We start from the raw sequence: 24,843 nt of genomic DNA, 5'->3' as shown, positions 1-24,843 counted from the left end.
AAAGGAATTTATTTTTTCAGTTTGTATTACATCAGACGACAATTTTGTGATATGAGGGAGGAATTTGAGGGGCAAACCCATGGAAATAGTCTTAAGTGATCCCCTTTAAAAATAAAAATTTGTGTTACACTGAAAGAGGTGACACTGTAGGCACCATAAATTTTTATACGTCACACCCGGTATTGTGTCGTTACAACCTTTACGTGAGTTTTCTACCTCTCACCTTCAGAAAAATCGTGGGTTACGGTCCACTTCATTCTTTTATAACTGCTAGACCGCGGACGCCTGTGCCAAGGCCCAAAGGACATGCCAGTCGTTCGCGTCCGGAAATAATGTTGCGACTGGTGCTCCCGGCGGCTCCGGTGCCGGGAGTAGCGGTGCAGCGTTTTAATTCTCCCTGCTGCCTCCACTGCTTTCGAACAGTTTGTGCCAATTTTTTCTGACACCACAGTCCGCGTGGAGCTCCGTAAGAGAAAACTGTCCCCGACGATGAGAGTGTCGTGCACTCGTCTTTCTCTGCCTCTTTCTCGGCCGACTACTAGAATGACGTCGTTGCAGCGTGGCCCAGATACATTGTGGCTGTAGACAGCACCGACGGAGGCCACGCATTTGCTTTTGCACAGACAGTGGTGCTGTGCCACACCTAGGTGTTCCAGTATTTCTCCAGAAAAGAGGCAGTGGGAACAAGAGTTCAGTGATCTCGTCCACTGGGACAGCAGTTTCCTACTGATGTCTGCACAGGGTGTGATGTCAGCAAAAATAGGTCAGGAACACTCGTGAGAAAGCAGCAGATACAGCGGGCAGAATGGGCAGGTGGCACTGCCCCTGTGCCCTGACTCCCTCCACCACGCCTGTGGATACACCACAACTGCTGTGAAATCTTTTCTGGGCACCCGATTAACCCAGCTGCCGTGTCCTCGGCACAGTGGTCTACGGTCCGATGTCCGTAAAGGAATGAACTGGACACGGACCTAACACTTTGTCTAAAGGCGACAAGTTGGAAACTCGTCTAAATATTGTGACAACGTGACACAGTGACTCTGCCAATAATTCTAAAAGATACCACTGACCTAGATTATTTTGCATTCCGCGACGGGGAATGAGCCGTCGCGTGCTTCGACGAACTGCCCACTGAGCGATTGCTGTGTTTTGTCCCTCGCAGACCCGAAGTACGAGGCCGTGTTGGAGAAAGGCAACTTCCACCACCGTCACGAGGAGCTGCCGTTCCTCGGGAGCCCGGCAGTGTCGGTCCCTCTGCGCCGACAGCGACACGGCACAGGCCTGTCGGAACACCCACAGGTGCCGGAGTCAGGAGGTTGCGGTGTCGGAGATGCCGCTGCGCCGCTCCCCTCCTACCAGCACTACTCTAGGTAAGTATCTTCTAATGTGACTCCGTCCCTTAGATATCGCTTCACATTTTTTAAATCCAATATTGATTAAAATTCTTCATACACTATCAGTCCGACAAGTTTTGAGGTTGTGTTAATAAAAAGTGGAAAAAAGTTAAGACGGTGCTTCTAATGCTTCACGTATTCTACATAGTTTTGTCCATCCCGTGCCTCCTCCTCACTCACTGATTACAGTCCACAGAATATCTGCACATCCGTGAGAAACTGTCAGAAATGCCCTCCTTACAGTGTCGATCAACTCACATGTCGCATCACATGGAATAGAATTTTGGTTATCTCGTCAAAGTGTTGACCTTTAATATCAATTTCTTTGCTTTGTCTCATTTTGATGATACTAATTTAGTCCCCCGCAGTGGGTATTTCCAGAAAAGAGTTGTCCAGATTTGGCTTTTAAATCGAATTCTCTCAGGTGTCCACATGCCCTCTTTTATGTTTGGGGGTCATGGTGTGTGGTACGAGCTGGTCGCGCACCTTTTTCTTCTTCAAATCAATTTGCAGAATGTCTTGAACAATTGATTTAGAGATTTTGCTCCACTGTCATTTGTGACACGACGACAGCTGCACGTCCACTATGTATCTCTGCCTGTCACAGCTGACTGGGCGAATAAGTGACAGTCATTTAAAACTGCTCGTTCGAGCTGCCTCTGTAGTCACTGTGTCGATATGGCTTATGTGCCAGGAATGAAACCGGCCAACCGGCCTCGGAATTTGTTGACAGACAGTGTACATTTATCAGTGCCTGTCACAGCTGACTGGGCGAGTAAGTGACAGTCATTTAAAACTGGTCGTTCGAGCTGCCTCTGTAGTCAGTGTCGGTATGGCTTATGTGCCAGGAATGAAACCGGCCAATCGGCCTCGGAATTTGTTGACGGACGGTGTACATTTATCCTCGGTGTATCGGTATGACAGCATGCGTACCTGATACTTTCCAAAATGCCACACATAAAAATGGGGTTTTTCGGAGCTCTTACCTCGGGTTCGATTGACGGTAAAAAGGTAGGGTGAATGCTTTGGATAGCTCTCGGGTGAGAGACTATTTGCATACCCGGCAGAAGGATCAACTTAGTGTCACTATCCTACAGTATTGGCTCACACTTCCTCCTGCTTAGACACACTTCCTCCTGCTTAGACAAATTGTGCAAATCGGGTTGGCTCTTTTTGCATTTGATGTGACCTACAGTGGGCTTGATGTGAGTTAGGTAGCACCATTAGTTTATGGGCAATTTCTCAGAAAACTTTTAAAAAAGGGTTTTGTAGTGTGTTTTTGCCATCGCCAGCAGACCAAAACAAAGCTGATGATTCCAAAATGGCTGAAACTTTTGCCATATATTCCTAAGGCTCTGATCTCAAACAGCCTTGAAATTTTTTTTGGTATCTTCATTTCCAAGATACGGAGGTTGAAACTTACCATATTTCTACGTATAAAGTCTGGTACGAGGAAAATGACAGAGAGAGAGAGAGAGAGAGAGAGAACAGGTAGCAAATTGCTCAAATTTTAATGATATATTCTCTAGGCATTTATCTAAAAGAACCATCTACCCATTTTGAAAAGTCTTTGTTAATGAGAAACAGCCCAAAAACTTGTCTTTTCAGTAATAAAATGCATCCGCAGATTCCAGGATGATTATGACTGTAATGTTTACTTTGTTTCTAAGACCCCAATCTCAAACATCCTTGAAAATTTTCTTCAAATCTTTATCTGTTTCCAAGAATGCAGAGGTTCAGAGTTATCCCACTTGGACGTGTAAAATATCCCTGTAAAGAATGGTGTGAGGTGAAAACATTGTTTATAAAGTGATGTGACATGGAGAAATATGCTGTGAAGTGTTTCCATTATCATCTGAGACGCTGTATAAAAATACAGCTAATTTGGCTTGAGAGAAAAGTGTGACAACAGTATCATAACTGACATTGCCTGTCGATTGGTAAAGTTTTTTTCTTACACAAACACTGTGCGGGACATGAAGATAGGTACCGCTTTCAAAGTTGTACAACATAAACAGAAATAGTCAGTGTTAAAAGTCCTCTTCCTATTAATGATAATTAAATCTTCTCTCTCACACTACGACAATGCCGATGACGGTACATAGGTTGTTTTCGTGAGGATTATTCCCATGCACCCAAAGATTTGCTGCAGTGGTTCATGATATGCATAAAGGGGAATACATCTACCTGAAGCTCAGAGAAATAAAACACTTTTGTCTCATTGTCTCATGAGCTATGTAATTCTTTTTTTGACACATAGAGAGCAAAAATGCATCCATACACCATGCCTACGTTAACAGAAGAGCTGTGTTTCAATACTTGAAACAAGAGAGGTGTTAAAAAATCGCAAGGTGTACTATTTTTAATTTTTCCTCCACTCTCTTGGATTACATTAATGCAGAGTAGTACAAATTAATATATGTTTGGCACATTCGACTGGCACCTGTATGAATTAATATGTCTTATTCGTCTGTACAGATCAACTTTACAAGTACCTGCACAATCCTCAGGTTGTAGTACTGAAGCACCTGCAGATTTTTTTTGCGTGTAAAATTAGTTTTGCATTGTTTCAGTTTCACGTAAGTAAACTACCGAAATTTTACTGACAGATAAATTTCTTTTCATATGAGAGACATGCCTTACTGCAGTAGGGAAAAGGAGGGACACGGCAGAAAAAGGCTCCAATTGGAGCACAAAAAAGGCGAACATTCCCCTCTTTACTAAAAGACTCTGACTGAAAAGTAGGATACCAGCTGTCTCATTCTACCTTCTTCAACTCTCTTAAAAAATTTCCCAAAAATTTTGGCATGCGAATTTTCCACACATTTTTGTGCTGAGAGCGGAGAAGACAGTGGCAGTGGCAAAGAGACAGAAAAGAAACAGATACTGGAAGATAGTAAACAGTGGTCGCGGTGTAGATAGAGCGAAGGAGACAGTGGCAGTGTGAGAGAAAGTGAGGGGACACAGTGGCAGTGAAACATAGTAGACAGTGACTGAACAGTGCTGGGAAAACAGTGAAGGAGACAGTGCTGTGGGGGGAGGAAAAAGAGAAAGTGGAAGTCGGTGAGAACCAGTGATAATGAGAGACAGAATATATGGCAATGACAGCCACGTAGAGAGAGAGAGAGAGACAGTGACAAGAGACAGAATCAGTGGGAAGGAATGAATGAGATAGACTATGTGATCAGAAGTATCCGGACACTCCAAAAAACATTCATTTTTCATATTAGGTCCATTTTGCTGCCACCTACAGCCGGGTACTCTATATTGGTGACCTCAGTAGTCAATAGACATCGTGAGAGAGCAGAATGGGGTGCTCCGCGGAACTTATGGACTTCGAACGTGGTCAGGTGATTGGATGTCACTTGTATCATACGTTTATATGTGATATCCACACTCCTAAACATCCCTAGGTTCACTGTTTCCGATGTGATAGTGAAGTTGAAACGTACGGCACAAAAGTGTACAGCTCGACCTCGTGTGTTGACTGACAGAGACCACCGACAGTCAAAGAGGGTGATAATGTGTAATAGATCATAACACAGGAATTCCAAACTGCATCAGAATCCACTGCAAGTACAATGGCAGTTAGGCGGGAGGTGAGAAAACTTGGATTTCATAGTCGAGCGGCTGCTCATAAGCCTCACATCACACTAGTAAATGCCAAACTATGGCTCGCTTGGTGTAAGGAGCATAAACATTGAACAATTGAACAGTGGAAAAACGTTGTGTGGAGTGACGAATCTCAGTACACAGTGTGGCAATCCGATGGCAGGGTGTGAGTTTGGCGAATACCTGGTGATCGTCATCTGCCAGTGTGCGTAGTGCCGACAGTAAAATTCGGAGGCGGTGTTTTTACAGTGTGTTCATGTTTTGCGTGGCACTATCGTGGCACACGCCTACATTGATGTTTTAAGCACCTTTTTGCTTCCCACTGTTGAAGAGCGATTGCATCCTTCAACGTGACTGAGTACGTGTTCATAATGCACGGCCTGTGGCGGAGTCCTGACTTGAATCCTTTGGGATGTTTTGGAATGCCGACTTCGTGTCAGGCCTCACCGACCGACATCGATACCTCTCCTCAGTGCAGCACTCTGTGAAGAATGGGGTGCCATTCCCCAAAAAACCTTCCAGCACGTGATTGAACGTATGCCTGCAAGCCTGGAAGCTGTCATGAAGGCTAAGAGTGGGTCAACACCATATTGAATTCCAGCATTACCGATGGAAGGTGCCACAAACTTGTAAGTCATTTTCAACCAGGTGTCCAGATACTTTTGATCACATAGAATAGTAGTAGCAGCAAGAGAGAGAAAGAAGGAAATAGTGACAGGGAGAGGAGACTATAGTAGGAGGACAGAACGAAAGGGGGTGTGGGTGTGGCATGGGAGACAACGATAGTGACACAGAGAGATAATATCAATGAGTTGGGCCGAATGAGTGAGTGAGAAAGGGCGACTAGAAGTGTATGGGTACGAGCGACTTACAGCGATTGTCTGGTGGATGTGAGTGAGTTACAGTTAGTGAAGGTTTTTGGAGTTTGAGGTGACTCGCACGTGAAATAAAGCACAAATATCTTTGAATCCCAAAATTTTTGGGAAAATTTTTAATAATGCTGAGGAAGGTAGAATGAGGCAGGTGGTACTCCACTTTTCAGATTCTTTTAAATAAACATGGAGCATATTCACATCTTTTGTACTCCAATAAGAGCATTTTCGGCTGGTTTATGATATGGGAGATGGTTTTAAACTTTCATAACTTCCCTTTAAAGCAGACAAGTTATTAGAAAAGCAGCCAGCGGGAAGCTGTTGGAAACCCCATCATTGAACCAAAGGAAGTGACATTTGATGGTCCTCAGTATAACATTTCTGTGAAAATTGTGGTATGGACCTAAATTGCAATTTTGGTATTGTGCAAGAGTTTTTGTAATTAAAAGAGAGCAGGGGAAGTTGTAAAAGTGTACACCTTCTATGCCCAAGTAGGTATGAAGATAATTATCAAGTTACTGATATTGGTAAATTTATCTGGACCTGCCATCCTCAAAGACAGAGAACTCAATGAAGTGTACTGTGGTTGATGTAATGTTTCAAGCACGGATGTAAATATCGACTGTAGAATTTTAGACGGTGTGGTACTGGTGGAGTAATTAACCGACACCTTGTGGAAAGCACAGACTGTAAATTGTAAGACAGGTTAGCTTTTATGAAGATGTATGTTAGTATTGGAATCATCTCAGTTATGTATGACAACACATCTGCCCCTCCCACGGAAGAAAATTTGTCCGCACCAAAAGAAGGCAATGACGGAGAGAAACTTTCGTAATTGATGACGGAAATTTGTTGTTTTACTTTTCAGTGTGTTAAGGTAGTGGGTGAGGATCATTGCTTCATCCCTTTTTTATACTTCTATTGAGAAATGGGGCATTTTCTTTTGCTTAAAAATGAAAGTCCTGTAATTTAATGAAATTTGTCTGCACATAAAAGTGTGATAATGTGTGGCAAGATGTACTTGTCACTAGTTACAGCATATTTTTGTAGTAGCATGTATTTAAAACCTATTTGGAATCTTGATGTCAGTATGAACTAAATTGCACACATGTTAGTAGCATGAAGGCTAGTCACTTCAGTCACTGCAAGCAGTAAGTAGGAGCACGAAAATTGCGCATTAATGATAATTTGAAAATGGGGGGTCTTAGCCACATACAGTAAAATCGGCAGATTTTATGAAATGTCCCAAGCTTTGACATATTCCGCGATGCTGTATAAAAAAAGTTGTGAATATGAAGGCAAGAGGTTAATAATATTGGTAACTGTTTGTTATTGAATGTTAAAATTGAATTTTTAATTTTTCTTAAAGCTGAAATTAACATATAATCTTAAAATGATAGTCATCTCCTACATAAAGACATCTGACTGTATTCCTTTCTTCCAATATGTACAAGACGTACCCTATGTGAATCGTGGTGCACAGTACACTGTCACATTGTGCAGGGTGGTGACTGCTTGTCGTCTCCAAATGTAAGCGAACTGTTAACCGAGCTAGGCCCCAGCATTCTGTCGACTTTCCTTTCTACTGAAATGTCCAGTGCGATGTGCCACGTCTCTACTCCTTTATCGTATATTGAATATTCGCACTGAGGAAATTTAGATGTTGAAAAAATACGGCACCACAAAGATATCGTCCACATACTACCAAAAAGATGTGGTTTCCAAGCAGTTGACTGTAGCGCTTTATCTTTAAAATTTTAATCTTCTGTATACTTGATCACCGAGACAGGAGAAAGGGGCCTTCGTCGTTCAAAGTCCTCGTATAAATCTTCAATTGCAGAGGATTGCTTCAGTACAGGGCACAGAATGATGTACGAGAAGACAAAGATTCTGCATTCGTCTTTGTGTGTGTGTGTGTGTGGTGTGGTGTGGCGTGGTGTGGTGTGTGTGTGTGTGTGTGTGTGTGTGTGTGTGTGTGTGTGTGTGTGTGTGTGTCGTAAAGAAGGTAATACGCATTTGCACGACAGTTAACCTAATAAATACAGTCTCAAATTTGCAGTTGGGTGCAACACGGAACCCGACACTTGCCACCGTCAGATATACGGAGAAACAGTTTGTGAAATAAGTTACACCCCAACGTAATGGAGGATCCACCCAGCTATAGCGACGTCTGCGGCAGTGTGCCAAAGACCACACCTTGGTTTCTGGTCGGGTGCTGTGGATACACTCGTGTCACCCGTCTACGAGCAACTCGATCGTACGTGTGCGACTGTCGAATGTGGCCTGTGAAACGACCAGTCACAATCGGACACTGGCAGTTTCTGCTTGTCAGCCGTAAGGACTAGTCACCACCTGATGATGACAAGCTGTTGTTTAATAAAATACTGTGGGATACTCAAAAGTTGATCCAGTGGCAACCCCTACAGCCATATATTGGACGCATCTACTACAAAAGCGTGAAGAGTCACGGTACGAGTGATAGTTTCTAATGGAATTATGTTCGTAGGCAGTGCCGACACGTAACCAAATCGTCACGTTTTGACCTAGACCTGAGGCTGTGCAGCAGATCGAGCCGGTGGCAGTACGACATTCCCAAGAAGTTTGATACTATGGCAATGCTTTATTTTGAAACACTTCTTGTAATATGTGGTTACAGAAATACTTTTTCTTTAATTGATCTTGTTGGGTGGGATTAATGTAAATAATTTCTTTGTTTCCCAATAATACGAAGAAATGTATCAGTAAATATAACATAATTTATAGGTATATTTTAATTTTGAACTTGGCACTGAAAATAAAGAAATAATACAAAAATAAGGAAAATAGGTTACTTCAGAAATAAACAAACCAAAACTAATACAAGACTTGGCAGAAAATAAAACCTGAATTGCAATAAATAACACCAAAATTAACCAGAAAATAAAATGGATTTTTTTCTGTCCCTGGCTTTAAATTCTTGAATATCTAAAAATATAGGTAGGATTGGCCCAGAAGAATACATATTTTAAATAAGGGGATTGCTATTTTAGGAGACTGGAAGTCTCTTTTTGCAAGAAACTTGAGTCAAAACACCCATTAATTGTAGAAAAAAACTCTTTATGACCATGTGGGGGGGAGGGAAGTGGGGAACTGTAGTTACATTTCACTGGTGCCATGATTTCCATAGTTAAAGTCCCGCCCCCCCCCCCCCACCCCCCCAAGCCACACGCACACACACACACGCACACACACACACACACACACGCACACACACACACGCACACACACACACACACACACACACACAGAGATACACAGGTATATCGAGGCAAAAATTTTAACACTGTGTCTCCCTTGGATAGGGATTACCTCAATAACAGCACACATTTAGGTAACAAAAGTCGTGGGACGCCTCCTAATATCGTGTCAGACCTCTTTTTACCTGGAAAAGTGCAGCAACTCGACACGGAACAGACACGAGAAGTAGTCGGAAGTCCCCTGCAGAAATATCGAGTCGTGCTGCTCTGTAGCTGTCGACAATTGCAAAAGTGCTGCTCTTGCAGGATTTTGTACACAAACTGACCTCTCAATTATGTCCCATAAATGTTCAGTGGGATTCGTGTTGGTCGGTGTGGGTGGTCAAATTGTTTGCTCGAATTGCCCATAGTATTCATCAAACCAGTTGTGGCTCAGAGACACGTTTTGGAACACGATCTCCGTGAATAGCTGCAGACGGTCTCCCAGTAGCCAAATATGACCATTTCTGGTCAATGATCTGTTCAATTGGACCAGAGGGCTCGGTCCATTCCGTGTAAACACAGCACACACCAAACGGAGCCACCACCGGCTCGTGTAGTGATGTACTGACGCCTCGGACCTAAGACTTCGTGAAATGTGCTCCGTATTTGAACCCTACTATCAGCTCTTACCGATTGAAACCGGGTCGCTTCTGACGAGGCACAGTTTTCCAGTCATCGAGGTTACGACCGGTACGGGCACTGCGGGTGATGCCGTGCTGTTGGCAAGGGCACGTGCATCGATCGTCTGTTGCCAAAGTCTATCAACACCAGATTTTGCTGCCTGTGCTAGTGGATACATTGGTTATACATCTCACATTGATTTCTGCATTTATTAGCAGTTACAACTTTATGCAAATTCTGCTGCTCTCAGTTTGTAAGTGAAGGCCGTCGGCTGCTGCAGTGTCCTCCGTGGTGAGAGGTAATACCTGAAATTTGATATTCCCAGCTCACTCTTGACATCCAGATCTGGAAATTTTGGATTCCCTAATGATTTCCGAAATGGAACATCCCACGTGTCTAGTTTCAGCAACCGTTCCTCGTTCAAAGTCCGTTAATTGCCACGGTGGTGGCCACAATCGTGCGGGAAAGCTTTTCGCGTGAATCACCCTATTACAAATGACAGCCGTACCGAAGCACTGCCTTTTTAGACCTCGCATATTCGATACTACCGCTACCTGTATACGTGCACGTCGCTATCCCACGACTTTTTTTGCCTCGGTGTACGACAAAATGTGGGGGCTCGAACATCCGTCTGCCAGACGTGGCAGGAAATCCCTCGGTAAAAGAAGTGTGCTAGTACGATACCCACATGTTACCAGGGTGATTTTGTGCGTGCTGCAGAGGTTTTGGTTGGAAGCCCTTACCCATCCTGCACACAGTCCCCATCTTCTCCTTATGTGATGTCTGTACATTTGGAGCCCTGAAGAAAGACATTCCTGGCCATCAGTTTGCTTCGTACGAAGAGGTGCAAGCTCGGGTGCAGTCGGAAGTGAATTTAACCGTTTCCTGTCCCTAGGCAGAGAAAAATACTTCCCGTATTCATTTTGACGTAAATGTTCCACCAAGTAACTTACATCAATAACAACAACAATAATAATAAATACATGTATATTGAACTCACTACACTTAAGTCAAACTTAGCTGTTGTTGGTGTGCTTTCTTTGTTGCAAATTCGTCATTCACATCTCGTAGTCTTGTTGTTGTTTTGTGTCAGAATTCATGGAGAGAATGACCGACATTTTACCCCGAATGCATCGGCCGTCTTGTCTCACAATGAGACAAATGTATTAAGAATTATGGCAATTACTTCTGAAATAATAAATAGTTTACTTACATTTTTCCCTTCTGTCTCAATTTCATTTGATTATCCGTTGTACTATTCTATAGTAAATCCACATCTAGTTTCTTCCATTGCTGCTCTTGCAATATTAGTTTTTATTTGTAGAAATATGTTTTAGTTACATGTTATTAGTTTGGTGAAGTAACTAAATCATAATTCTTTTATGTCTTCAGCAGGAAATCAAGAAGTCACTATTAATATACCCTCGAGTGAATTGTTTTTTTCATCTATATTCATTACATTATCTTGTTATTTCAGACCGGCTCAAATTTGTGACGGAAGTGACAGTGCTTCATTTGAAGAAAGTAATCTTCAGAATGTGACCCGTGACGAGTTGCTGATGGCGCAAGAGATGTCGACACACTTCATCAGTTGTAGTGATCCGACACGTGACAGTGCTTCATTTGAAGGAAGTAGTTTTCAGAATGTGACCCACAACGAATTGGTGACGGCCCGAGAGATGTCGACACACTTTATCAGCTGTAGCACACCAACACGAGGAATTATCACACGAGAGGATAATTCCTTCTGCAGTACAGATAATGTAAGTGTGACGGATCATAACTTTTCTGTATTCGCCTGCAGTTTATGCCGAGAGGGCTTTTTGTTGAAATACGACCTCGTAATGCATGTGTCAATTTGTGTTGACAGTGTAGAGCCACTGTGACATGGTTGAAGATACTTGTGGTAGTGTAGACATACTTTCAGGTGTATTGATGTAGGTATAGGTGAAGTGTACCTTACTGATTTTCGCCTTAACAAGCATTGGAGGATGAAAAACTATGACTGGACCCAAACCACACAAACATTTGCTAATACAAGGAAGGTATGTAGGTCTATGATTTGTACAATGATCTATTCAGTTCAAGAACCCTCATGTCGATTTCTTTCAATGCAATCACTGGTAACAGATCGCACGAACAAGCCACTAACATTGGTCGTATATCACAGGTACATTATTGTCAAATAAGTGACTGCGTTCACTGCCAAAAGAAATATACTTTCTGCATCACAAGCATGTATGAAGCCATACAAATGTAGTGCATGTAGCAACCCCTTTTCTTTTGCTTGTTATCTCTGTACACATGCTATTGTACAGTCTGGCGTAAAGCGACACAATGTGAAGTTTTTGAACAATCATTTGCTAGAGTTTATGACCTCAAGGCCCATTCAGTAGTTCATTTTGAGTTGAAGTAACGTAAGAGTGATGTTTGTGGTAAATTGTTTACTAAAGTTAATGAATGAAGATCTCATTTGGTAGTGCAATTTGGGATAAAATCACACAAACTTTTCTTTTTGTGGCCAATTGCTTTCTACACATGTTTCTGTCTCAAATCCTCTGTTGTAGTGCATTTTGTAATGAAGGCTCACAAATGTGATTATTGTGTGCTGGAGTTCGTAAGTTTTAACTCCACTTGTCAATGCATTCTTGGGTTCAGTCACTTGCAAGCACGTATGTAGTAAATTATTTAAGAGTGTTCTTCATCTCAAGAGGCACATGCTAGTGCACTTTTAAATGGACATGTAGCTTTACATGCTGGTAGGTGTCCATACATTTTGATGTACACTAATATTTTCCCTTTGCTTACTGTTGGAACATCATTACATTATTTGTAATGGTGTGGTTTATTGTGTGCAGTGAATATTCCATAATTACAACAGGAAATATACATTTTTAATTGTGAAACTTTAGTTTTGTAACAAGTTGTTTTGTGTGCTATAATAAAAAAAAAAAAAAAAAAAAAATACTAAAGTAGCGCTTACTGCAAAGGTTCTGGCCATAAATTAGCACGGATTTAGAAAGCATCACTCATGCAAAACTCAGCTTGACTTTATCCCGCATGATTACTAGTAAACAAAGGATGCAGGGCAACAGGCAGATTCCATGTGTCTAATTTTGCATAAAGCTTTTGACACCATCCCCACTGCAGACTGTTAACTGAGGTCCAAGAATACAGATTAGTTCCAGATACAGGAGTGGCTTGAAGACTTCTTAAGTAATACGGGATGGGGCAAATAAAAATGGCACGGATGAGTGGACACGATCGGATGTGAATGTATGCATTTGTGGCCACATTAATGGAGGAGAAAAGATGTAAAGATACTTCGTACAGTTTTGAATTTAAAAAATTTCCCAGCGAATTGACTGTTAAAACAAATTTCTGGCTTGCAGCCGGTCGTCGTTCAATACTTCGCACGATATTTCAACTGGGCACCTGCCGGTCATCTTAAGATGGGCCGTCGCAGACTGGCGAAAACGTCCTCCATTCCACAATATATAGCGTACTGTAACAATTCCACGCATGCGTCGAAAACTTTGTACAGGATGGAGCAAATGCCCATACAGCTAGCCGAGCCTTGGAGCGCATTTGTTCAAACTTCATACCTGACACAGTTGTTAGCAGAGGTCAGTCTGATTGCGACCCTAAATGTGCATCCAGATCACCTGACCCGTGTCGAGTCCTCAAGTCTAAGCTGTATCCTGACAACCGTAATTATTTTTGAGAACTGCAGCAGAACATTTCAGATGATATTGCAGCAATTCGAGCGGTCCAGCTTCAATCCGCCTTCACCATCTTTCTCACGAGGACCCAAAAGTGCCAACAGATGAATGTCTGTCACATTCGACGTATGTTGTAGTCAGGTAAATACTGTATTTCCTCTCCTTTACTGCGCCCTTTCTTGTATAGGGGACTTTAAATCCTATAGTCCTCTGTGGGACAGTGACACTAGGTCTTGAGTGCTAGAACACCTGCTTTCAGAATTTGACATCTGCCTACTCAACACTGTAGCAGAGCCCGTTTCAGTGTGGTCCTCTGAACGTTTTCAGCTATTGATCTCGCAGTTTGCAGCTCGAGTATATTACTCCAGGATTCAGAGGAATACCCGTGGTGATCTTTGTGACAGTGGCCCCTTTCCTATCGTTCTCTTCCTCTCCACTCACATATGTCTGAACATATTCCGCATTTGTCACTTCGAAAAGCTGCTTGGCAGACTTTCTCCTCTGCAGCTTCTTTTGCAGTCTGTCGTATGACGGATATCGACAAATTGGTGCGGGATACCAGTGATACTATCACTCGTACTGCAGCAGCGGTGATACCCTACTCCTCCGGCTCGTCCCCACGACCGCCAGTACGACGGCGGTCTGGAGATATAGCCACAGCTACCGGGAAACGCCGCAGGGCACTTTGACAGCACGAGTGCCTCTAGAGGATAAATTTATAGCGTTGGAGAGACTCTAGGCGAATGTGCGATTTTTAATGAAGAAAAGGAAGCAGTGTGTCGGAAGCAATATGTCTCGACTGTGCAATCCCACACCCTATCGTTCCGAGTGTGGACTGAGCTCCACCGGATTTGCGGCCGTTGGCCACCGACTGTAGTTACTGGCATCCCGGTCAGTGGTAATATCTGCACCGATGCCGTGGTACTTGCCGGATGTTTGCGACACACGTCACTGAAGTTAACGTCCTCATTTCCTAGCCCAGAAACACCTTACCGAGTGCTGCCTGCTATCTTTTTATGCGTACGGCTCTATCATACGATGTCCCTTTTAGTGAACGGGAGCTTCACGGCGCTGTGGCAGAGTGTCGAGATACGGCCCCAGGACCCGGCAGAGTCCACGACCGAATGCTCGGACACCTTCGTGCCGACAGCGTGAAACGTATCCTCTGGCTTTTTAATCGCATTTGCCTCTCAGTGGTGGGAAGGTATTATTATTCCTGTCCTGAAACCGGTGAAGGATCTATGTATTTTAAATAATTACCTGCTATCGTCTCTTAACGAATGGGCCGTGGAAGCTATTCGAACGAATCGTCAACTACTGTCTTTTTCGGTGCCTCGAAGCCGGAGGGCCTATATCACGATTTCAAAATGCCTTTCGGGGTTTCCGGTCCACCACAGATCACCTGGTTTGTTTGGAATCTGCAGTGAGCAATGCTTCTGTGCCTCACCTACATCTGATTGTGGTGCTCTTTGACCTACAGAGGGGACGCAGTACCACCTGGCGACGTCACGTCCTCTCTACACTGCACGAGTAGCGTCTCTGGGGCAGTTTACCCACGTTTATCGAGAATTCCTATCTCTCCAATTTTTTCGGGTCCAGATAGGTCTGACTCGTAGCAACCACTATGTACAGGAAACTGGAGTCCCTCGGGGATCGATTGCGAGCGTAACGCTGCTTGCTGTCACCATCAGTGGCATCGTAAATACAGTGGCCCCCACAGCCTCTCTGTCACCGTACGTGGGTGATCTTTGCCTTTATAGCTTTGCAGGTCTGTGCTGTTGTTTCACACACACATGCACACACAAAGCTCAGTTCATCGAACTGCATTATTCACTGTACAGGTTTTTTTTAGCAATCTTCATGGTATGAATGTAGTTTCTACATATATGTTACCTGCAGAAACACAATGATTAAAATTAATTTTGTTGTATTTTTATTATTGGCTTGTTGCAGATTGATGGACCCTCTGATGATTCACATCCCATTTGTGATCTGCAGAATGTTAAAGTAGAGGTAAGCAGCTGCTACATGTCAAGTTGATTCGTTGCTTGTCTCAGTAATGTTGTTTCTAATGTACGTCTGATTCCAAATTAAATTGAAAATATGAAAGGTAATTGTGTTTTCTGGAAAATCTGTAAAATCAAATCTCATGCTGGATCTATGTTTCATTTCTATTTATAAAAAAAAAATAAAAGACTGAATTATGTTGTTAGATTTATAATAAGTACAAAGAAATAATCTTTAATCTCATTGGATTATCTCATGAATTTAATGTGAGTTTAATATTCTATGAAGGGGCCGATGACCTCTTACTTTGGTCCCTTCTCCCACCTTTAAACCAACCAACCAACCTAATATTCTGTGGTGTGTGTCAAATATAAGAGCACTGGCCAGTTCCATTACACGGCCCACTGCCCTGTATGTACATGTTTTATTTCCTTTTTTTAGTAAGTAGACAGTAATGTTTTGTAAATTATCTGATTATTGATGTTGCAGTATCAAATATTACAAGATATCAATATTAAACAGAAATGCAGAAAGACAATCTCTCACATGTACTGATCAATCCCGAAATTTCGTAGAACACACAGATTATCCTTCCAAAGCTGGCTCTGTTAATTACAATAATGACTTTTAAGGATGCACAGAGAACATGCTGAACAACATTTTGGAGACAATAGTGGATTCAAAAATGCTTAACACATTGAAGGGAGAGTTCCAAAAGTATTCAGTTTCCTCCCACACAAAACGTCATTTGACGAAACATTTTAAAAAGCAATCAAAGTTTTGAACATTTGCGTATGGTTAAAACTTTGTCTGTGTAGATACTGAATAAAAATCACTAAGTTTTGAAAACAATAAGCTATCAAAAATCCCGTGTCTACACATATCACAGAAGTTATTAATATTTTGTGTATAACTTGTTTTGCTCTGCACATTCCAGATCAGTCTCAAATAGGTTTTGTTTCCAAATAATCAACAGACAAGCACACAGATGTTTCTTGAGTAGAACATCTGTAGAGGTTTATATTGTGTATGGTGGCATCCATTGACATTTTGGAACACAAGTGGGAAGATTTGTATATGTAAATGAATGTGATGAAGCACACATTTTTTTTTCAAATTGTACAAAAGGAATGTATTCATCTTTTACATTTTTTATGTGACTGTTCCTCGAAACAGCAGATCTGCATAGTTTTTTAAGTTTTCATTAAAGGACTAGAAAAACTGGCTCTTTAGCCTAAATAGACTTTGTTCCAATGTGGAGTTGGTTTGCTTCAGCCCTTGACATAATGTGTTATCAGGCATCATTTTCATTCACATTTGATAGTACACTTCCAAAATTTGACAGGTCTTAATGTGTTTTTTATGTGTGTGAATGATCCACAAAGCGAATTTCTTTAAGGGGCTAATAAAACCTGTTGCATTCCGTGTCTCCATTACCGTTCACATTCTGTGTGAGAATGGATTAAGAGTACAGACGGGAACTTGTTCTCCAACTGAAATGAAGTAGTATCCCATTTAAAGAAGTGTTAATAATGCAGGAATCAGTTTGTATTTTTTCTTGTCTTGGCTTTGAAATGAGAGCTAATGCTATATGGGGACATGTGCTTAAATCTTCAACTAACACTAATTATTTCCCTGTTTTCAGGTTGTTGAAGATCCATTAACAGTCCCTTGGTTCAATGGCTGTTTTAAGGAGGATCCAGATACATATTTAGGAGTGAATGCCACTGAGAGTGAGGTAAGATTTCAGTATGCACCAGAATTACAGTTTAATTGTAGTTGTGGGAGGTAATGTTTGCTGTACGCAGTTCCAAGTGGCGAGCATGCCAGGTGACTCGGACTGTCTCGGCAGGGTACAGATATAATGGTCGCCTAGTTGCAGATATGGCTATAATCGCACTATTTCACTCCCATTTACGGAGCTTGTTAGCACCTGATGTTAGGTTGGCGCCATTAAAATGCATTGTGGTAATCGCTGCTGCTTGCTGGATCGCTGCTGTGTCTCGATGCTAATGCTGGCTCTAAATCTGGTTGTCTAGGGGTAAAAAGAAGAAGTCCCGTGTTTCTGATGTGCTTTTGATGATATATAATGAGCGAAACCAACAAATATTTAAACTTCAAATATTTATTACTCTGGTGGCTGTCTTAATTCCACTGTCCACCAAAGACAATGACACAACACAAAGTAGCGCTTCTTTTACATGTTCTTTGCAATGTTTATCCAGCTCGAACAATAACACACATATACTTTACCTCCGCTCCTGACCCTTCTTGCTGCTTGTATTTATAACCTTGTCAAAGAACTACTAGAAATAGATATAGTTTATAAGTCACATGTACATCTGTTATCGTAATTTGTGCGGAAAAGTTATTAATTTATATCGAGTGACATAATTTAACAGGTTATTAAAATGACAGACAGATTTGTTGACTTGACAGAATAATTCTTTGTTACAAAAAGGCCGTTTTTTAGAAGTTTGTCAATTGATTTCTCTAATTTGCATAAGTAAGTAAATAACATGAATTATTAAGAATTACATTGGTTTTTGTCTAAAATAGGAGTGTTTATGTGAATACTGAGTGAAAGCGGTCCTAGTGAACAAATAGGTTTCACTGGGTGATTTTTATTTAAGGAGATCCAAAATACCTAAGTTGGCCACTATTTTTCGTACTTCATATTAATTATTTAAGACGAACTTTGTGTTTTTACATGATGACATTTGCTGTATCAGTGATCAAGTGATATTAACTTTTGTGTGGGTCAGTTATTCAGTATAATTTAATGGGTTGACTGTTTATGGAGACATGTTATGCAATCATTGTTAACATACACAATAACTTTTTTATAATCATAAATACTCGTTAAACTGGTTGAATTTGGAAGGTATCGCATACTTCGGTAAGGTAAAGCCTTTAATAGGTTCCGTTACACAGGGTCGGCAAACGTGGTGTTCTGAAGCTGTGGCCGATGGGAGTCAATAGCCCTTCATAACCGTAAGCTTCGGGTGTGCTCCGTTAGCAACTGTACGGAGCTGTCGAGCATCGTAATTCCCAGAAGTAGGGATTTTGTTCTCGAGCTCTGACGTGGTTCAGACTTGTACCTACAACCTGAACACGGTGATAGACTGGGCGGGTGTCGAGACAAAACACTGGTGTTTGGACAACCTCTGTGGCACCTGCGACACACCAGCTGTACAAAGCTTTCTCGAGTATTCGGGGCAGAAAAAGAGTCAATTTGAATTTCTTTGCCAGCACATTAGTACAAAAGATTCCTGATTGAATAGGTGCATTACCTGAGAGCTGCCAATTGAAGAAGAGTGCTTTAAGTAGTCCACCAAGAGCATCTGCCCAAAACAGACTCCCCGATACCAGCAAGACTCGTTCCTCCTCCTCAGAATATCTTTCTCATTGTTACGAGAAAGGAGGGATCACTCGAGAAGGTGTGTTTTACTTAGTCTACTTAGCCCTGTAGTGCAGTTGTGCATTGCAATTGACAGCTATTAACTTGTAGTGGTTAATAAAAAAGGAAAAGAGAAGAAAAGAAAACGAAAAGGATGAAAACGTGGGAAGAAATGGTGAATATAAAAAAGTGTTTAAAATTGTTAATGACCGTGAAAAAGGGAAAGAATGAAATATAAATCAGACTTCGTATCACAGAAAAGTTACCGGACTTTGTGATTCGGAAAAGCTATTGTTGGGGTGGTGCTTGTGGCGTTTCTGAGCAAAAGTCAAACCAATTTTCACTACAAAAATTATTGAAAGAGAACAGAGAATAGCAAAATGTAACTGACAGGGGGAAATGGTGTAGATAAGAGTTCATCCTTTACCATGTTAACACGTCTTCTTTCGTGCGGCGTCCAGATCTTCAAAAATCTCTACTTCATTTCTGCGTGAAAAGTCTACTCCGAAATCTTGCAATCGTCCAGGAATCACTAATTTATACAAATTAAAATCATCTTGATACTGAATGCAATTTAATTTACTTTGCTACTTCCATCCTCCGAATTTCATAACAACTTCCACAATATGTCTACACATTAAAATCAGATCAAGACTAGCTAAAAGTTTTTTACGTCTGAATTAAGCTTCCTCTCTCTAGAGACAATAGACGGATAGGGGGGAGGGCGGGGGGAAAATTACCATTTTTAGTATTTTCTCTGCCGTCGAGCACTCATACCGCTGCGACGGTATAATTTATATCTGAGGGAACGAGTGTAGTGCAGTGAAATTCAAGTCCCGCTACAAACATTGCTGCTCTGGCATATTCAGTCAGTCCTGAAGCTCCAAATGCTCGCAGTCCACTCCAGTGAACACTCCTCAGCACAGACTGAAAATGCCAAAGGAGCGACATTAACAGCTGTCCTCTGCAAGTGGTGTGTGTGTGTGTGTGTGTGTGTGTGTGTGTGTGTGTGTGTGTGTGTGTGTGTGTCCAATTTTTTTCACTGTTTTTGTTGACTGAACAATTTTGCGACTCAGTGATTTATTATCTTTACTCCTAAAATATTTACATTCTTCCAGAACTTCCCACACCTGACTTAATTGAAATGGCTCAAATGTATCTGCTATCTTTGTGCCTGTTTGTTCAGTGCCGACCACAGTTGTTACACCGTCGTTTCTGATTTCCTCCCCCTCTGTAACCTATCAATTTCAGTGGCATATATTGACTGTAATTTAACGATTGAAGATTGTAGGAACCAATGTGACGTGCCCTCCCGTGCTGTGTGAAGTATAATTCACCTACTTAAAAATTTGTCACTGTATTTTTTTTAAGTCTTCGTGGTGAGAGATTTGCGTGATCTCGTGTATCGTGCCTTGACGACACCCTCAGAATGCCTGTGGCCCACAGCTCTCGTGTCTGTAGTACATCTACATCTTCATAGATGGAGCAAGGGAGAAACAACTCTCTATATATCTCCACAAGAGCCCTCATTTTTCTTATCTTGTGTCCGTGGTCCTTGGGCGATATGTACATTGCCAGCATAGAATCGTTCTACATTCAGCTGCAAATGGCTGTTCTATAAATGTTCTCTGTAGTGTTTTGCAAAAATAATGTCACTTTGCTTTCATGCAACAATATTTGAGTACATGAAGCATCTTTCTAAAACCACATTTGAGTTCATGAAGCATCTCCCTAACACTCGGATGTGGATCGAACCTGCCAGCATGAAATCTAGCAGCACAGCTTCGAATTGCTTTGATGTTTTCTTGTAATCAGAGCTGGTGTGGATTCAAAACACTTCAGCGTTACTCGAGAGTTGGTCACACCGGTGCTCCGTATGTATACTTCGTAAAACCCTCCCAATAAACTGAAGTTCACCGTTCGCATTCCCTGTTACCGTCCTTACTGACTCGTTCCATTTCGTATCACTTTGCACCGTCACTCCTAGATATTTAGTCGATGTGACTGTGTCGAGCAGCACACCGTTAGCATTGTGTTTGATCATTACAGGAGTGTTTTTCGTACTCGTATGAGATTTTTCACAAATTTAGAGCAAGCTGCTATTTATCACACTATGTAGAAAAAAATGTGTGTGAAATCTTATGGGACTTAACTGCTAAGGTCATCAGTCCCTAAGCTTACACACTACTTAACCTAAATTATCCTAAGGACAAACACACACACCCGCGCCCGAGGGAGGACTCGAACCTCCGCCAGGACCAGTTGTACAGGCCACGACTGCAACGCCTCAGACCGCTAGGCTAATCCCGCACGGCTACACCATGTAGAAATTCCATCTAAGTCATCCTGTATACTTCTACAGTCACTCAGTGATCATATTTTCTGTGTACTACAGCATCATCAGCAAACAGTCACAAATTGCTGCTCATCCTATCCATCAGATCACTTATATATACAGAGAACAAGAGCACTTCTGTCACACTACCCTGGAGCACTCCTGATAATATCCTGATGATCTGGTGATTTTTTGTAATTCAGACCTGTATTTCCTCCTCATTCAAGCCATCTGTGTAGTGCCATAGCATAAAAGGTGGCAACACACACACACACACACACACACACACACACACACACACACACACACACACACACACACACACACACTTATGCAAATGCAATTCATACACACGACCACAGTCTGTGGCTACTAAGGCCAGACTGCGAGCAGAAGCAAATGATGATAGAAGTAATCTGTGTTGTGCGGATATGGAGGAGGGTGGGATGGGAAAGGATAGCAGGGTAGGGGCTGGTAAATTGCTGCTTGTCAGAGCACACAGGGACAAGGTGGGGAGGCGGCTGAGGTAGGGCAGCTAGGCGCACTCAGTTAGTTAGGTTGGGGGGGGGGGGGGGGGGGGGTGAAAAGCCTGCGGCTGCTCTTGTGGAATAGAAGGCTGTGGAGTGGGAAGAGAGAAGAGGATAGGTGGGGTGAAGGAATAATATTTTCCATTGTTTGAAATTATATCACTGAAAATAAAAAAAACGGGCTGTAACAGATGTTATACCGTATTTTCTCGAATCTAAGCCGCACCTGAAAAATGAGACTCTAAATCACGGGAAAATAAAGTTTCCCAAATCTAAGCAGCACCTGAAATTTGAGACTCGAAATTCGAGGTGAGACAAAAGTTTTAGGCCTCACCTCCAAATCGAAACAAAGTTGGTCCATTGTAATATGAGACACAATTTAGGTCGAATGAATGACGATACAGCTACAGTAGTTAGGTTCGAGTCGTAAGCTTAGCAGTTAAGCTTTACCAGGTAGCCATTGCTATGCGTCAGGCGGGTCTGTATTTATACGGGTACCCTTCCTTTTTCACGTGCTTTGTCTGGTTTGAATTGATTGCTTATTTTTCTTTGATCTGGTAAGTGCCGTTCTCTTTGTTATAGGTGCCTGTCACTCTAAGCTGAAAATGCATTACTGTACTGTGTCATGCACTGTTTGTCGCATTCTGATTGTACGTGTTTACGGCCTGTCGCCGCTCGCGGCATGGCTTGCTTTTGTGCACGCTACCGCCGCTTACAATTAAAATCAAAGAGAGGAATCGTCTCATTAGCGAAACAATGGCAAGAGACTGCTATTTGTTGTTACGTACACTGCTGCTTTCTTTGATAATGATCAACAAGAACCAAATAATGGACTGCATATGATATATGATGTTCAGGACGAGAGTTTAGCGAAAATTTTTCTCCGTTTGAAAATCTTTGCAGACGCCTCTTTTAGTACATTACATTCTGCACCGAAATTAGAGTCATCTTAGATTTAGAAATCTAGTCAATTGCCGTGCTTCATTTCTGACTGTGTCATTATTAGGCATAAGAATAATACGAATATAAACATGACACGATATGTGTATTCTTCCACGTTTGCTGTTGTCTCATTCTAGTTTCGTAGTTTATTAGCAGACAGGATTTAAATGAGATAGCTGCAAACCTGATAGAAAATGTTTATATTCGTATTATTATTATGGTGAAGAAAATACTGCATGTGATTCACAATTTATAAAAGTTCCTATTAGCAACCATCTCTTCTCACAGGTAGGAAAAAATTCAGAACGTAGAGTTGGCCATATTGAAAAACATCCCAAACAGTTTTGCTAGTTGGATTTTCATAGTACATTGAAGTGCTGCTACATTTGAAGATGAACAATACGGAATTTGTATTTACTTCATTGGATAATGTATGAAGATGCAGTGGTCGAAACTCGGGGCGGAGAAAAAAAGCTAGTCCTCCTCTTTTTTTTTTAAATTTATTTACTGAATCAGAGGTTTTAGCGCCAGTATTTATCTTTGTGCCTGCAAAGCATGCCTGTGTAGCACTACATATATTCGACGGCAGAAGTTAGTTGTGGCGGCACCTACCAACATTTTTCAGAACTTCCAATTACTGTGCACTCGATTCTAAGCCGCAGGCAGTTTTTTGGATTACAAAAACCGGAAAAAAAGTGCGGCTTGGATTCAAGTAAGTACGGTATATGTTGGGGGAACATCTTGTCACTTCTCTTGCTCTGTGCCTGAGCTACACCATGTATTATCCTACACGTCTGTAGGGTGGAATGCCAAAAAATGTCGCAAAACCAGTTAAAAACACCAAATTATGTTGTTATGAAATTAAATACTTATATATCTAAGAAGGACTGTTTACCACCTGACAAATAACTTTTGTTGGTAGTAGTAGTAGTTGCAGTAGTAGTAGTAGTAGTGACATATAAAGGATTTTGAGAAAGAGTAAAAAAGGGCGTGAAATCAGTTAACATAAAGTGCAAGTCATGTATTACATCGTGAGCAGTTCACATAATTTTCACAGTTTAATGTACATGCATTGCTACTTTTGATACATTTTGTGAGTAAGCAATCTTGAGGAATAATCAGTTACCTTCAAGTGTTATTATAGTTTCTTTATTTCCTGTGATTATTGTAATGTCTCACTTAATTTGTGCTCTAAAACCATCTCTAATTGTTCCAGGAGGAAGCCAGAGGACGACACACCCCAGATGTTACACGGTAAAAGCTTTATTGTTTTATGGACGCATTTGTTTTACCTTTATGCTTTCTTCCACATCCATCCAAATTGTCCTTACAAAATTATCGCCGATTGTGGTAGCACAGTGGGGTAAATGCTGGGCCAGTTTCCTCCCCCCGTGCCAAATCCAAAGTGGAGCTACTTCTGTTCTGGCGTAACATCGAGCGCTGGCACGACGATCGAGTACAGAAGAGCAGAGAGAGCTGTGAGACGACTTCAGCCAATAGTACGCTGACAGACCCCTCTCTAGGACAACACCGAGACAGGAGCAACATGAAGGCCGATAAAATATAAGGCCACTCCGTCTGGCTGCGGCCCCAGTTGAAGTCAAGCCGATCTATGAATGCTACAGCAGTGACTTAGAAACTTTATTGGTTCACTTGTATTACGAATTGTATATACTGAAGAGCTTGCTTATATTTTCTGTTGGCCCTTGCTTGGGACACGTCTAAATCTCACAAAGTAATCATTTCCTTTCGTAATAAACTCCATTAATACGGTTTGATTGAATTGTTGTCTAGCAATCTGAGAAAACAGCTTTCCTAGGCACCCTATATTTGGTGAGTGAGCAGAACACAACTTCTGTAATGATGTTTTTGTTGAGAGGTCATTGAACACTAATCTTTTCTGCTTTAGATATTCACTTTGCAAACATTAGTTTATGGATAGAAAAAATATATTCAGTAATGTTACAGATTCATTTTGTGGCTCGAGAAGTATATCCTTGCTGTGTCCATATCATGTGATCTGTTGCTCCCCTTTCCAGTTCACCACGTATGTGGACTGCTTTGCCAACATCCACGAGCTGAATCATTTTGTCTGTGTGGTCTCATTTCCCCTTCAAATGTGCCCGCCAACCT

General features: G+C 41.7%; 1 protein-coding gene across 1 annotated transcript in view; it reads left to right on the top strand.

Moving 5' to 3' along the window:
* The window catches only part of LOC126426603 (uncharacterized), a 272,243-nt gene that overhangs the window by 3,219 nt on the left and 244,181 nt on the right, over positions 1–24,843 (top strand). The window contains exons 3-7 of the mRNA XM_050088496.1: positions 1,163–1,370; positions 11,255–11,540; positions 15,453–15,512; positions 17,152–17,244; positions 23,927–23,964. Coding sequence (XP_049944453.1) covers positions 1,163–1,370; positions 11,255–11,540; positions 15,453–15,512; positions 17,152–17,244; positions 23,927–23,964 — 685 coding nt within the window. The remainder of the gene's footprint in view (positions 1–1,162; positions 1,371–11,254; positions 11,541–15,452; positions 15,513–17,151; positions 17,245–23,926; positions 23,965–24,843) is intronic.

Source organism: Schistocerca serialis, chromosome 11 (assembly GCF_023864345.2).
Source record: "Schistocerca serialis cubense isolate TAMUIC-IGC-003099 chromosome 11, iqSchSeri2.2, whole genome shotgun sequence".
NCBI classification, from domain to species: Eukaryota; Metazoa; Arthropoda; class Insecta; order Orthoptera; family Acrididae; genus Schistocerca; species Schistocerca serialis.
Note: the sequence above shows the minus strand (reverse complement) of the source record. Positions and strands in the feature narration are given on the sequence as shown.